General features: G+C 38.7%; 1 protein-coding gene across 4 annotated transcripts in view; it reads left to right on the top strand.

Annotated features, from left to right (window-relative positions):
* Positions 1 to 7755: 7755 nt before the first annotated feature.
* The window catches only part of ksr1a (kinase suppressor of ras 1a), a 73682-nt gene continuing 65887 nt past the window's right edge, over positions 7756 to 15550 (top strand). For 3 of the 4 annotated variants that reach the window (XM_057821832.1, XM_057821830.1, XM_057821831.1), the window contains exon 1: positions 14573 to 15124. In XM_057821832.1, the coding sequence (XP_057677815.1) occupies positions 14891 to 15124 (234 nt within the window). In that variant the 5' untranslated portion in view covers positions 14573 to 14890. Of the gene's footprint in view, positions 7891 to 14572; positions 15125 to 15550 lie in introns of those variants that run through there. The other variant, XM_057821833.1, reaches the window with a different exon arrangement.

Genomic DNA, 15550 nt, shown 5'->3' with positions numbered 1-15550 from the left:
AGGCTTCCTCCTGGGGTGACAGCCATGCACACGTATTTCATGTTGAGTACAGCGTATGGTCTATTCAATTCAATTTTATTTGTATAGCCCTATATCTCAACAAGGTTGTCTCAGAGGGCTTTACAGAGTCAATTTGATACACAGATGATGAGTTCATGTCCTGGGCATCCCCCATCCTTAGACCTGCCGTGGCGGCAAGGAAAAACTCTAAAATCCCAGTGGGAGAAGAGAAATCTTGGGGAGAACCACAGTCAGGAGAGATCCACTCCCAGGACGGACAGGCTATAGATGCACCAGGACTGATGATGGATATTAGCAGAAGGAGTTCCAGTTTGTAGGGATGCAATGGGGTGAGGGAACATGAGGGGGTCCAGCTAGCCAAATGAGATGGGGGGGCAACGAGGACGTCCATCCAGCCAGGGGTCAGGATAATCAGGCGGCTGCGGCTGAAAAAGTAGCCTCGACCCCAGAGGGGAAAGGGGACACCGGGTGACTAGTGGTGGAGACTAGTCAACTAGATATTAGAATCAAAAAGAGAAAGTAAAGATAAGTGGTAGGCAGAGTGAAAAACAGGGGATAGGACTCAGTAGCTGTACTTCCCCCAGCACTATAGCTCATAGGGCAGCTTGGACTGAACTGTGAGTCCAGTCAGTTTTCAACTAGCCTGACCATAAGCTTTGTCAAATAGTAACGTTTTTAGTCTAATCTTAAATGTACAGACTGTGTCGGCCTCTTTAATATTACCTGGAAGCTGCTTCCATAAGACAGGAGCTTGGTAACTGAAGGCTCTAGCTCCTACTGTACTTTTAGAGACACTGGGAACTACCAGTAGGGTTCACCTGTTTTCGGTGGAGCCTTCTTCAAACCTTTGGAACATGGAGTCAGTGCAAAGGGTTAACACCGGAGCGAACGCGCGGAATTTTGGCCCTTCCGGCCAACTTGCGGGAGCGGTGCCAGCGGAACACCCAATTCGTTCGACTGTCGCTGTTTCCACGGCTTGGCCGGAATTCCTTCAACCTGCATTCTGAGCACTAACAGGCTGACTCCCCACCTCTTCAATCTCTGCAGCAATGCTGACAGCACTCCTGTAACAAGTCACATGACATTTTGGATGGAAAATGACAAGCAGTACTCAAGTTGGACATTTAGGGATGTACGTTTTTTCAAAGCAGCGTACTCACTTTTGTTGCCAGGGGTTTAGATATTAATGGCTATATTTTGAGGGGAAAATAAATGAATTCTATTATATAAGATGCACACAGACCACTTTTCATTGTATCAAGGTGTCATTTTGTCAGTGTTGTCCAATGAAAAGATATACTTAAATATCTGCAGAAATGCGAGGGGTGTACTCACTTTTGTGACACACTGTAGCCTTTGTTTCTGAATACTGGACGATTCCATTTTTCAAGGGACATTTGGCAACCCTAGTAGGAAGGCAGATTGGTGTGTCAAGAGGCACAGGCCAGAATGCTGTCATTAATAAGTAATTTATTATTTCTGTGCGGCCTGGTAGCATATGAACCATGGACTGGTACCGGTCCCCGGCCTGGGTGTTGGGGCCCACTGGGTTATAGTACAATAATAAAAGTTGATATCGAGAATTTACCAGGGGGGAAAAATCAGACATTGTAAACATTTACTCACAATGTGACTCATGACTTGAAGTATTCTTTTCACCGAGTACTTTTTTACTTGAGTCCCATTTTTTGGGTGACTACTTTTACTCGAGTAATATTATTTTGAAGTAACGCCACTCTTACTTGAGTCAAATTTTTGGCTAAGCTACCCACCTCTGATTAAAAAGTGAGCTTATTCATGTGTGGATCAGCATCCCAGCTTAGTTATATGAATTAAGAACATTTTGTTTTCTGGCAGATGTTGCTTGAAAGGGCATTTCATAGTCATAGTTCAAAAGTAACCATTCATTGACTTGCTGTACATTGGCATAACTACTGTACTTTTTAGTATTTTTTTTCCCGCCACAACCAGGAGCTGATATGAGTTACGAAAAATACAAATACTGGGACAAGACTGACATTGCATGACCCCAACTAAAGCTACAGTATGTTGAAATTTACTTTTTTTTTTTTTTTTGAATGCATTGTTGTTTAACAGTGTTGCAACTCTTGGAAATTTTCAGTGAACACTGAGGAAAAAAATGCAATATGCATGATTGTTATTGTTCTGTTGTTTTTTGTTTTATAACAAAATGCTAGTGTTATTTTCCTAATGTACGTATTACCTAGATACACTATAATGGACTTGCCAAATTGGACGCAGCGATCATGTGACGAACTGACTTTTTTTTTTGTTGTCGTTGTTGTATTGAACATCTCTTTATTTTTTAAAACAAATATGAATTGAAAATTCCACGAGCCTCGTGAACGCAGTTGAATGTATATCTTTGTACAAAACTATTTTAGGTCTGCGGCTATGCTAGTAAAGATAGATGTGAAAGATAACCCTTTTTTTAAATAAAAACTTTTGTATTAGAATACGTATTAACAATGGTCATTTTGTATATACGAGAAAGTAGACTTTTCAATTAGCAGAAAGATCAAACATTCCGCCATCTTTTGTGAAATGGATGTCAAATGATTACATGCGCAAATGTTACGTGCCTTTTATTTGGGTTGTCTAAATAAAAGAAAACCGTTACGTATTTTGTATCCAATCTTCATCCATTGCTGCAAAATTCTCAAGTGTGTTTCAAACTCGTGCCACTGAAATAGGAGCATATATTGTATATTTTGCACGATATGTGGCACACCCTGAATGAATGGTCTATTTTTCAAAACGTTTATCATACAGTGGTATGAAAGCGTATCTGAACCTATTGGAATTTGTCACATTTCTGCATAAAATCATCAAATTTGATGATTTTTGTCAAAATCACACAGATGTAAAAACGGTGTCTGCTTTCACAAAAAACACCCAAACATATATTTTTTAATGAGGATAGCATGCAAACAATGACAGAAGGGGGGAAATAAGCGAACCCTCTGCCTAAGGAGACTTGGGCCATGTCCACACGTAGCAGGGTTTTTTTTTTTTTTTTTTTTTAAACGAGGATTCTGTCCTAATACGTCGGGGAAAAATAATTGCATCCAAACCTGCACGTTTGTCTAGGGGGGAAAAAAAAAAACTTCCAAAGCCAACCACTTTTATTTTTAAGCACATTCAAAACAATAAAATAATTGTCCAAAATACCCATTATTCAATAAGAAGCACAGCAAGAGTTTGTTAAAAAAAAAAAAAAAAAAAAATGGAAACAAAAAAGCGCCTATTTAATATACTCCAAATGGTAAAATTGGTCTCACGTGTGACGTGAGGATAAAATTTGTCGCAGCCAGTGACCTAAATCTTCGGTTATCAGTGTCCACATGATGGAGCCACAAACGCAGAATTTGCAAATCTTCACCTTCACCCGTCGTTTTTAAGAACCCTGTTTTAAATCTGCGTGCGCGTGTGGATGATGGGTCAAACCGTAGAAAAATATCTTCATTTAGCCAAATACCCTGTTACGTGTGGATATGGCCTTGAATAGCAATTGAAACCAATTTCAACCAACAATTTAAGTCAGGTGTTTGTCCAATCACTGATCAGTGGTTTAAAGCTGTCCTGCCCACTATAAAACACACACCTGGTAAGAATTGTCTTGATGAGAAGCAAGTCAATCGACAGTCAGAGAAGTTGTCTACAAATGGAGTTTACCACTGTTGCTTCTCTCCCAAGGAGTGGCCGTCCACCAAAGATGACGCCAAGAGTTCAGCGCAGATTACTCAGAGAGGTAAAAAAGAACAAAATAGTGTCTACTAAAGACTTACAGAAATTTCTGGCACAGTCCAACAACTATGCATGAATCAACTATATGTAAAACTATGGCCAAGAATGGTGTTTATGGGAGGACTCCACAGGGGAAGCCACTGCTGTCTAAAAAAAAAACTGTCGCTTGTTTAATGTTAAATTGTTAATAAATAATAAAATGTTAATAGAATTCACTTCCAATGGAATTTATATCGCATTGATGCCTTTGACAGCCATGGATGTCGAATCAATTGATGCGAATGTACTTGGATTCCATTGACGCCTCCTATGTAACTCGATGCCATTGACGGCCATGGACATGGATGTGGCAATTTTTTTGGTATGTGGCAAAATAGATTTAAGATTTTAGTATGTGGCTTTTTTTTGGGGGGGGGGGATGTGCCATTTTTTTGTATGTTGCAAAATGTATCTTGGCATGTGGCATTTTTTTGATATGTGGCTTTTTTTTTTTTTTTTTTTTTTTTTTTTTTTTTTTTTTTACATTTTGCCATGGGGCAATTTTGGGCATGTGGCATTCTTTTTGGTATTTTGCAAAATGGATTTTGGTATGTGCCATATTTTTGGGTATGTGGCAAAATAGAGTTTAGTATTTGGCTTTTTTTTTTTTGTATGTGGCAAAATGTATTTTGGCATGTGGCATTTTTTGGTATGTGGCATTTTTTTTTTGTATGTGGCAAAATGTATTTTGGCATGGGGCAATTTTTGGCACATGGCAAAATGTATTTTGGCATGGGGCAATTTTTGGCACATGGCATTCTTTTTGGTATTTGGCAAAAGGATTTTTCTATGTGCCATTTTTTTACGTTATGTGGCAAAATGTATTTTGGCGTGTGGCATTTTTTCGTATGTGGCATTTTTTTGTATGTGGCAAAATGTATTGGCGTGTGGCATTTTTTGGCATGTGGCATTCTTTTTGGTATTTGGCAAAATGGATTTTGGTATGTGGCAAAATGGTTTTAGTATGTGGCTTTTTTTTTTTTTTTTTTGGTACAGTGTATCACATAAGTGAGTACACCCCTCGCATTTCTGCATATTTAAGTATATCTTCATGGGACAGCACAGACAAAATGACACTTTGACACAATGAAAAGTAGTCTGTGTGCAGCTTATATAATAGAGTTCATTTATTTTCTCTTCAAAATATAGCCGTTACTATCCAAATCCCTAGCAACAAAAGTGAGAACAACCCTTAGAAACTACGTACATCCCTAAATGTCCAAATTGAGTACTGCTTGTCATTTTCCCTCCAAAATGTCATGTGACTCATTACAGGAGTGCTGTCAGCATTGCTGTAGAGATCGAAGAGGTGGGGGGTCAGCCTGTTTGTGCTCAGACCATACGCCACACTCTACATCAAATTGGTGTGCATGGCTGTCACCCCAGGAGGAAGCCTCTTCTGAAGAAAGCCCGCAAACAGTTTGCTGAAGAGATGTCAACAAAGCACATGGACTACTGGAACCATGCCATATGGTCTGATGAGACGGGTGGGCTGACAACACTCCTGTAATGAGTCACATGACATTTTGGAGGGAAAATGACAAGCAGTATTCAATTTGGACATTTAGGGATGTACGTAGTTTCTAAGGGTTGATCTCACTTTTGTTGCTAGGGGTTTGGATAGTAATGTCTATATTTTATTTTTATTATTTCATTTTTTCCCCCTTCAGGCATGACAAATCCAACAACATACAGCATTTATATGTGTTTACAATTAATTCAACCCGAAAAGAAAAGGGCAGACAGGAGAAGCCAAAGCTTATTGAGACCCGCCCCCAGTATACCATAGGATGCAGAAAATATTGTATAACAATTTTTGACATTCAGAGACATTCAATAACATTTCAGTTATTTTGAGGGGAAAATAAATGAACTCTATTATATAAGCTGCACACAGGCGACTTTTCATTGTGTCAAAGTATCATTTTGTCAGTGTTGTCCCATGAAAAGATATACCTAAATATCCGCAGAAATGTGAGGGGTGTACTCACTTTTGTGATACACTATATCCAGGGGTGAAAGTGGGCCAGAACGGTCAGGAACGCAGTTCCGGTATAAGATTCATGGCCGGAATGCTGTTCTGGTACACGGTGCTTTGATTAAAAAAATATGACGGCAACTGTCAAACCGTAATGTTTAAAAAAAATTTTTATTTTTTTTTAAAAAGCTAAGCTGCCACACATGCATTTCATCTCCATGAAGAAAACAATCTACCAACATCACATTTAAATACACAAGTGTTAACAACAAGCATAATAAAGTGCTTGTTTAGTGTAATCTGTTTCCATCGATATTTATTATTTATTTTATTCCACGGACGGCATGGAGGTTTCCCCAGCTGCTGCAGCTATCTGAGTCCGACAATGATGAGTCACGTCAATGTGCGAGCAAAGTGCCTGGACTCATTTATCCGTTCAATTGGCTGACATACTGACATGTGATCAGCAGAGATAGTTGGCTCTGATTGGTTCAAATGTGCATGTTTTCTGGAACAGCAAAAAAAAACAAGTTTGTTGAATTGATGCGACAAAAAAAAGGGCAATGCAACAGAAAATGTGTCAAATCTTTGAGAGCAAGGAAAATATTGAGGAGGCTTATTTATCATATTTAACTTTATTTGCTCTGATGGGGAGGTTCAGAACATCTTAGCTGTCAACGTGCACTTTGGACTTATATTTGTTCATTTATGTTAGGCTACTTATTCATTTCCTTATGATTTAAAAAAAGTCAATGTTTGCGCGAGCTTCATAATATATTCCATTTCACTCTGCATAATATGTCATTTGTACTTATTTTTCTGAATGTATGTTACTTATATCTTTATTATAAAAAAAAAGAAAAGAAAGCAAAAATAAATGTTTACATGAGCTTCAATTTTAATATAGCCTACATCCCCTGTTCTTAAATAGTTAAAAACGAGATTTGGCGTTTAGTATGTGAGGAAATGAGGGAAAATAAAAAAATTAGGAGATGGACGTTGGGGTTATTGCTGTTTTTGTTAACTTTTATTTTGCAAATCATGGAAAAAATACAATTTTGAATGAAAATCAGTTTTTGTATGTGTTATAAAAATAACTGCCAAAACAGTTTTTTTTTGCATTTCAGTAGTTTTAGGAGGTTTGAACCCCCCCCCCCAAAAAAACCCCCACACAAATAAATAAATAAATAAACAAAATTTCTGGCTCCGTGGAGATCCTCACGTCGGGGAGTTCCGGTGAGAAATTCTAACCACTTTCACCCCTGACTATATCTAGCAAAATGAATTGTGGTATGTGGCATAGCTTTATTTGGGTGCCATTTGAATGTTAATGCGCTATAATGTAAAGTGCATGGTCAAAAATCACAGCCACACATGTTTTTCTGCCATTCAAAATGAATGGAAAATTTGGACGTGCATAGCCGTCAATGGTATGGAGGTGCATGGCCTGCACAATTGCCATATACCCCAAAAAAATGCCACATACCGAAATCCATTTTGCCACATACAAAAAAAAAATGCCACACGCCAAAATCCATTTTGCCACATACCAACTGCCACTCGTCGTTCTCGTTGTCTCTCCAAATTTCACTGCCACCCTGTCCTGCATCCACATTTATTTAGAGTATTCTACAGTTGTCCATTAGATGGCGACCAATATTCGTCTTCAAATGCTGATCCCTGCGACGTTCTCAACTGCCATTAAGATTCTATTAAATCCGATTGCAGTTGAATGGAATATCTTTTGAAATAAAGCAGTATATAAAATTGTGCTCCCAAACCGAACCCCAGCCATGACCTTCACACACTTCAACATTGCAAGCAACTCTCACTTGAAAGTTTGTAAATGTGCTGCAAGGATTTTAGCTTAAGGTCAGCTCTAGCCACCTTAAACAGCTTAAGAAGACGTTGCTGTTGAGACCGAGCCACGCCACTATCATGCCATATTCCCCAGCGTTGAGTTGCCTATCTGAGCGTTGTCATGCCGACCCTCCTTTGTCCAATGAATAATCAAGAGTGATTTCAGAGCAGCATGTGTTCGGATGGAAAAGCACAGCAAGAAAGAAAAAGCGGGCCAAGAAATGGTAAGGACGATCATTCTATGAATTTCAAGTTGAAAGGTAATTGATGATAGCTTTTGCTATACCATCTATAAAAGGGATGTCCCCGATCCGATCACTTGATCGGGAATCGGGCCATTTTTCAGAGGATCGGTGAAAAGGTCGGAGTTTTTCATTTAAAAAATATATATTTATATTTTATATAAAATAATCCACGAATAAAATGACATTGCCCAAAGAAACAAAAATATATATGGTGGAAAACACTCAGGTGACTTGAAGTTCCGCTCTGAGACCCCCAGTTCGGCCAACTTTCAAAATTGTCCTATATTCATGTGTGATACGTCATTGGAAAGGTTAAAATCTCAATTTTGGGGGGGGAATTTTTTTTAACAGGAGGGCATTTTTTAAAAAAGTTTTTTTAAACAGCAAAACCCTTTCTGGTGGTGATAGCATGCGAGAGCAGAATTACAGACACCATGACTTTCACGAGATATTATCACGTACTTACCTTGTTTCGATACAAAAACTCCATGTAGCATGTATCACCGAGTGTCAAGACACAGCTGTGAATGGCCACAGCTGGATTTTTGGGGGATTTTATGGGTGAAACATGGTCATATAACAAGGGTCGCGATGCAGAAATCGCAGACATCAAGGAGTGGTCGAGATGTTCTTTTTCATATATTTACCCTTTTATACGTTTTTTATTTGTTTGTTTGGATCGATTATTTACTAAATAAAAATACTAATACTAAAATATCGGGGCAAATGCGACAGTAACTAAACTTGACTAAATACTTATTTGCCCCACTCTATATGTATCTGAATATGTACAATCTACAATATGTATCAATGATGTTAAATCTGAATAAATACATTAAACACGTTGCCCCCCCCCCCCCCAATAAAAATGTAAATAAGCTCCGCCTCTACTTCCCAGATTTTCGATTTTCGTGGGGTTGTGGTCCCAATCAACCGTGATAAACGAGGGATAACTATAATTTCATAGTAAGTAGAGGTACCACTGTATAGTTTTTGGCAAAAACACATGGTTCAGACGATATTTGCCAAAAAAATTACCCATTTATTTCTAAAGGCCAGAATTTCCCATTCATTTCCAATGGCCCTATTCACCATTCATTTCAAACACAAAAACATTTCCGAAATCCAATATTTCCAAAATCAACAGCGAGTGAACCGATATCAAAGTGACCCTGAAATTCCCCCAAATCAACAGAAAGTGTCACAGCTTTTTCCTATCAACACAGTAAAGCTTCCAACGCTATTTCTCCAGAAATAGCATATTTCAGTTTCAAAATGTATTTTTTGTGTCATTTGTTTGATTGGTGACTAGACAGGCCCACACACTGTAGTGACTGATAAAACAAATAATGTACTATATCCTTCCTGTGTGAAGCAACAGGCTGAACTTTTTTTTTTCACTACGATTGTACATTGCAGTTATACTTTACTGTATAATGCAGCTTTTGGAATGCTTTGCCCCTCCTCAAGAACAGAAACAAACACAACTCTTGTTTGCGTTGTGGCCGATGAGTGTTTTATATTTTAAATCATGGATATAAGTGGCTATTTTTTCGGCCAGCAGAACTTTGTACAGTAAAATATCACTAATAAACTTTGTTGGCACTCGTTGTGCTAAAAAGTTGGGAACAAAACTGAAAGTGGCACACACTGTGCTGCTGGCTGCACACCATCAAATCTGTGCTGTTAGTACAGTTTCATCCAATTTAACACAAAAATTGTATCGTGGCAATACAGTATCAAAAGCTTATCCTGAACCATTATCCTGTGGTTGATTGCAAAAACTGACATATTTTGCTTTTCGTCAGATTCTTGTTAAAGACATTCTGTACTAACCCAAGCAAAACTAAGATTTTTCCTGATATGCAAAGTAGTGCAACAACAATTAATCGATTAACTCGAGTAATTTGATTACAAAAAAGATTCTAATAAAAAAAAATAAATAAATAAATAATAATAAATAAAAAATTGTTGCTGCTTTTTGTTCAATTAAAATGGTATTGTAATTAGGGCTGTCCAAATTATCGCGTTAACGGGCGTTAATTAACTTTTTAAATTAATCACGTTAAAATATTTGACGCAATTAACGCACATGCCCCGCTCAAACAGATTAAAATGACAGCACAGCGTCATGTCCACTTGTTACTTGTGTTTTTTGTCTCCCTCTGCTGGCGCTTTGGTGCGACTGATTTTATGGGTTGACACCGACAATGGCGAGCTACTAGTTTATTTTTTGATTGAAAATTTTACAAATTGTATTAAAACAAAAACATTAAGAGGGGTTTTAATATAAAATTTCTATAACTTGTACTAACATTTATTTTTGAAGAACTACAAATCTTTCTATCCATGGATCGCTTTATAATAAACAAATACAGTGCTTATGTGCAGTATGTTGAATATATATATCCGTCTTGTGTCTTATGTTTCCATTCCAACAATAATTTACATAAAAATATGGCATATTTTAGAGATGGTTTGCATTGCGATTAATTACAATTAATTAATTTTTAAGCTGTGATTAACTCGATTAAAAATTTTAATCGTTTGACAGCCCTAGTTGTAATGGTTTGTTTTGAAAGTGTTTGCATTTAGCTTTAATGATTTGAGTGGATACACTGCCCTCTAGTGGCAAAAGTGAATTTGATATAACTCATTTCACATGGCAGAATCCAGCTGCTCCTTATTAAGACCAACATAAGCTAAGTTTTTGTTTGAGATGTTTTTTTAATGGGTTCGTAATTTAGGTATATTTAGCTGTTTTTTGTCGGAATATGTGTTTGAACCATTAGTTAAGAGTACTGTAAAAAAAAAAAAAAGCTAGCGGACTTTCGCTGTATAAGTTAGCCAGGTGTTTTGTATTTTGTTGTACTTAGTCCTCATTTGTTTTTTATACCATTTGAGGCTCAGTTCAGGTGTTTGATTTTTTTTTATTTTTCATGTATGATTACTCGAGTAATTCGATTAGAAAAAAGACTCGAATTAAAAAAATTTGCTGCTTCAAGTATTCGTTTAATTAGAGTGGTGTTGTAATGATTTGTTTTGAAAGTGTTTGCATTTAGTTTTAATGATTTGAGTGGATACACTGCCCTCTAGTGGCAAAAGTGAAATGGATATAACTCATTTCACATGGCAGAATCCAGTTGTTCCCTGTTAAGACCAACAAAAGGTCAGTTTTTTATTTGAGCTGATGTTTTTTAATGCATTTGTAATTTAGTTTAATGGTATATTTGGCCGTTTTTTTGTGGGAATATGTTTTTGAACAATTTGTTAAGAGCCTGTAAAAAAAAAAGTTAGCATCTTATAGCATTTAAGCTAGCGGACTTTTGCTATGTAAGTTAGCCAGCTGTTCTTTTGTTGTCTTTAGATCCTCATTTATTTATTTTTATACCATTTGAGGCTCAGGAATTTGAAGTTTTTATTTTTCTTGTACGATTACTCGAGTAATTCAATTAGAAACAAAATTCAAATTTAAAAAATTGCTGCTTCGAGTGTTCGTTTAATTAAAGTGGTGTTGTAATGGTTTGTTTTGAAAGTGCTTGCATTAACTTTTCATGATTTGGGTGGATACACTGCCCTTTAGTGGCAACAGTGACTTTGATATAACTCATTTTACATGGCAGAATCCAGCTGCTCCCTGTTAAGACTAACATAAGCTAAGTTTTTGTTTGAGATAATGTTTTTTTAACGCATTCGTAACTTAGTTTATTGGTATTTTTTTTGTTGGAATATGTGTTTGAACCATTTGTTAAGAGCACTGTAGGAAAGAAAAAAACGTTAGCGTTTTATAGCATTTAAGCTAGCGGACTTTTGCTATGCAAGTTAGCCAGCTGTTATTTTGTTGTACTTAGTCCTTTTTTTTTTTTTTTTTTTTTTACACCGTTTGAGGCTCAGCTCAGGTATTTGCATTTTTTATTTTTCTTGTACGAACTCAGTAGTTCAACGATTAATCGACTACTAAAACAATCGATAGCTAATGCAAAGATATCAGAATAGTTGAGATGTATCACTTCAGCATACTACATACAACTTTCCTTTAAGTACTTTGCTTTGGCGTCATAGCACACTAAGCCACAAAACTATTTTCCCGACCAAAAGTTTCAGATCTGTTCCACAGAAATAAACTGCAACTACTACTTTCGGTAGCGTTGTCGGAGCCTGAAGCTGATGCAAAGAGAAAAGAAGAGTGAGAACGCAAGGTTCCTTGAGATATGACTCACATTTTATTGTATAATCAGCTCTTGTTGGAACACTTACCGTCAATGAAACGTGTGCAAGCAGTTCTTTGAAAAATGGCATGCTCTTCCTCAGTGTGAGAATTGACAACTTAACCTTACGTATTGCATGCCATCAAATGGCAATTTGTCGCTTTTCAAAGCATTCGGTCGATATATTTCTATGTGGAAATAGAAGTGAGTAGGATGAATGAGGGATCATATCGAGCACCAACTCTTGAGTTTGTTCTCTGGAGGGGAAAGAAAACACTTTGTTCAGGCCCAATGTAGGAGTTCTTTTTTAAACTATTATATTATGCCATGTAGCTAACTGGCACTCGAGCTGAATTATGACATTCACTGTTTTGGGACAGCTGTGGTCATGCTGTTAAAAATAAAGCCTTTGACTGAAGGACCCGAGGCTCGATTCCCCCGGTTTGGTGCAGGGCGTCGCAGCTGAGGTGCCCTTGAGCAAGTAAACTGGAAAACTGTCCTCTGCACCCAGCGCGTCACTAATCCAATGGTACATGCTGGCTTTGCTGCTTGCTGTTAACAATAAAGTCCATTTTTTGTCATCACTCATCTTCCGAGCTGCTTATCCGCACGAGGGTAGCGGGGGTGCTGGAGCCTATCCCAGCCAAATATATGGGCAGTACACCTTGAATCGGTTGCAGGGCAAAAGGAGACCAAGACCCTCTCACACACAAATTACAGTGGAGACCATGCATGCGGCGGGATGCCAGAGTACCGGGAGAAAACGGGGAGAGCGTTCCGCCACTGCAACCTGTGTTTCAATAATAATATAGCTTTCCATAACATTATACTCAGTTGCAACATTAGTTCACCGGATTGCCCCTCTACGTGCACAAATGGTCTTCGTTGAGCTTTGACACCAAACTTGTGAGTGAATTGTTCAAGAATTTGCACATTCCTGGCAAAAACCGACAGACGGGACACCTCTCAAACTGTTTGTTAGCAGCATCAAGTTTGCTGTTTATGTGGCGAATATTTGGAGAGACAGCGAGAGCCAATGCCATCTGGCTAAATGGATTTGCCATGTGGCATTTTTTTTGCCATGAGGCAAAAGGGATTTTGCCATGTGCCGTTTTTTTTACCATGTGGCAAAATGGATTTTGCCATGTGGTGTTTTTTTTACCATGTGGCAAAATGGATTTTGCCATGTGGCATTTTTTTCTTTGCCGTATGGGGTATATGGTAGCTTTGCAGGCCATGCACGTTCATGCCATTGATGGCTATGCACGTTCAAATTTTCTATTCATTTTAAATGGCAGAAAAACATGTGTGGCTGTGATTTTTGGCCATCCACTAACCATTACAGCGCACTGACATTCAAGGGACACCCAAGTCAGGCAATGCCATTGACAGCTATGCACATCCAAATTTTCCATTCATTTGAAATGGCAGAAAAACATGTGGCTGTGATTTTTTTAACCATACACTTCACATGAGTGTGCATTGGGTGCCAGTTGAATGTCAGTGAGTTCTAATGTAAAGTGTATGGTCAAAAATCGCAGCCACACATGTTTTTCTGCCATTTCAAATGAATGGAAAATTTGGACGTGCATGGCCGTGGATTGCCTGCAAAACTGTGGCAAACAAATGCCGAATGGAAAAATTTATTTTGCCACATGGCAAAAAAAAAAAAAAAAAAAAAAAAAATGCCACATGGAAAAATCCCTTTTGCCATATTGGCAAAAAAATGCCACATAGCAAAATCAGTTTTGGCACATGGCAAATTAAAAAAATACCACATGGCAAAATCAATTGTGCCACTTGGCAAAAAATGCCACATGGCAAAGAAAAAACATGCCACATGGCAAAATCAATTTTTCCACATGGCAAAAAAATGCCACATGGCACCACATGGCAAAGAAAAATGCCACATGGCAAAAAAATGCCACATGGCAAAATCAATTTTGCCACACGGGAAAAAAATGCTGCATGGCAAAATCAATTTTGCCACATGGCAAAAAAATGTCACATGGAAAAATCATACATTGAAAAAAAAATGCCACATGGCAAAATCCATTTTGCCACATTGCAAAAAAAAAAAAATGCCACATGGCAAAATCCATTTTGCCACATGGCAAAGAAAAAATGCCACATGGCAAAAAAATTGCCACATGGCAAAATCCATTTTGCCACATGGCAAAGAAAAAATGCCAGATGGCAAAAAAAATGCCGCATGGCAAAATCAATTTTCCACATGGCAAAGAAAAAATGCCACATGGCAAAAAAAAAATGCCACATGGAAAAATCCATTTTGTCACATGGCAAAAAAATGCCACGTGGCAAAATCAATTTTGCCACATGGCAAATACCACTTTTGGTTCACTGCCCTGCTGGAGAAATATTTGAGCAGCCTTTTCTATGGAGCTGCTTTGCCTACATTTCCCAGAGTGCACCACGGGCCCCATGATGTTCCTAACAGCTGACAGACGGAGAAAGCCACTAGCTTTCTGTTGGGTGGCTACGACTCTCGTGTCGCGAAACAACGGACTTCGAAGGGTGACTTTTAAAGCACCTTCTCGCATCGATCGTAATCATTGGATTCAAAAAGAAGAAGAAGGAGAAGAAGCTGTATTTCTTTCGAGCGGCTTTCAGTTCGGAAGGCGAGGGGGGACATTGACGCGGTCAGGTGCTTCTTTTGACAATAAATAGTTGACTGGGGCTGCTGCATATGTCGTATCGGATCCAGTGACGCTTCCAATCCTGCCCTCCCGGCCGAGCCCAAATGCCGAGGAATGGATAGTGCGGCTGCTACCGTCGGCGGGAACATGGTGGAGAGTGGCGAGAAGCCGGAGTCGAGGGACAGTGACGGTGGCGAAGCGGGCGACGCGGACGCGGCCATGGCTGCGCTCCACCAGTGCGAACTGATCCAGAACATGATAGATATCTCCATCTCGAGTTTACAGGGGCTCAGGACCAAATGCGCCGCGTCCAACGACCTCACGCAGCAAGAAATCCGCACATTGGAGGTAAACGAGACGAGATGCTTCTGTGACAGTCGGCCGTCGTCAAACTGCGGAGTCATAAGCCTCGCGTAGCCTTTTGGGGCTTGTACTAACCTCCCAAATAAATGTCTTTATTTAGTGACGTTCAATCGACAACTTAAAAATGCTCGAAACGCTCCTGTGTGACCTTTTTATTATTATTATTTTTTTTTAAAGCTCCCATTGCTTAGTTGGTAGCACAAATCATCTCGGCTTAATATCGAATAATCTGCTAGTATTTATAGAACTGCATGGGCCGCACATGCTGTATTGTAGCTTCGACACCTAACAAACAAAAAGATGCAGAAAGCCCCCAATGACAAAACGTGTTGTCCCCCCCCCCCCGACGCTCAGCCTAAGCTATCCTGCATCTGGATGCGGCTTTGTAATGACCTGACATTGCGTTTGCGC

Source organism: Corythoichthys intestinalis, chromosome 18, assembly GCF_030265065.1.
Source record: "Corythoichthys intestinalis isolate RoL2023-P3 chromosome 18, ASM3026506v1, whole genome shotgun sequence".
Classification (NCBI taxonomy): domain Eukaryota; kingdom Metazoa; phylum Chordata; class Actinopteri; order Syngnathiformes; family Syngnathidae; genus Corythoichthys; species Corythoichthys intestinalis.
The sequence above is the reverse complement of the archived record's forward strand: the minus strand, read 5'-3'. Positions and strand labels throughout refer to the sequence as shown.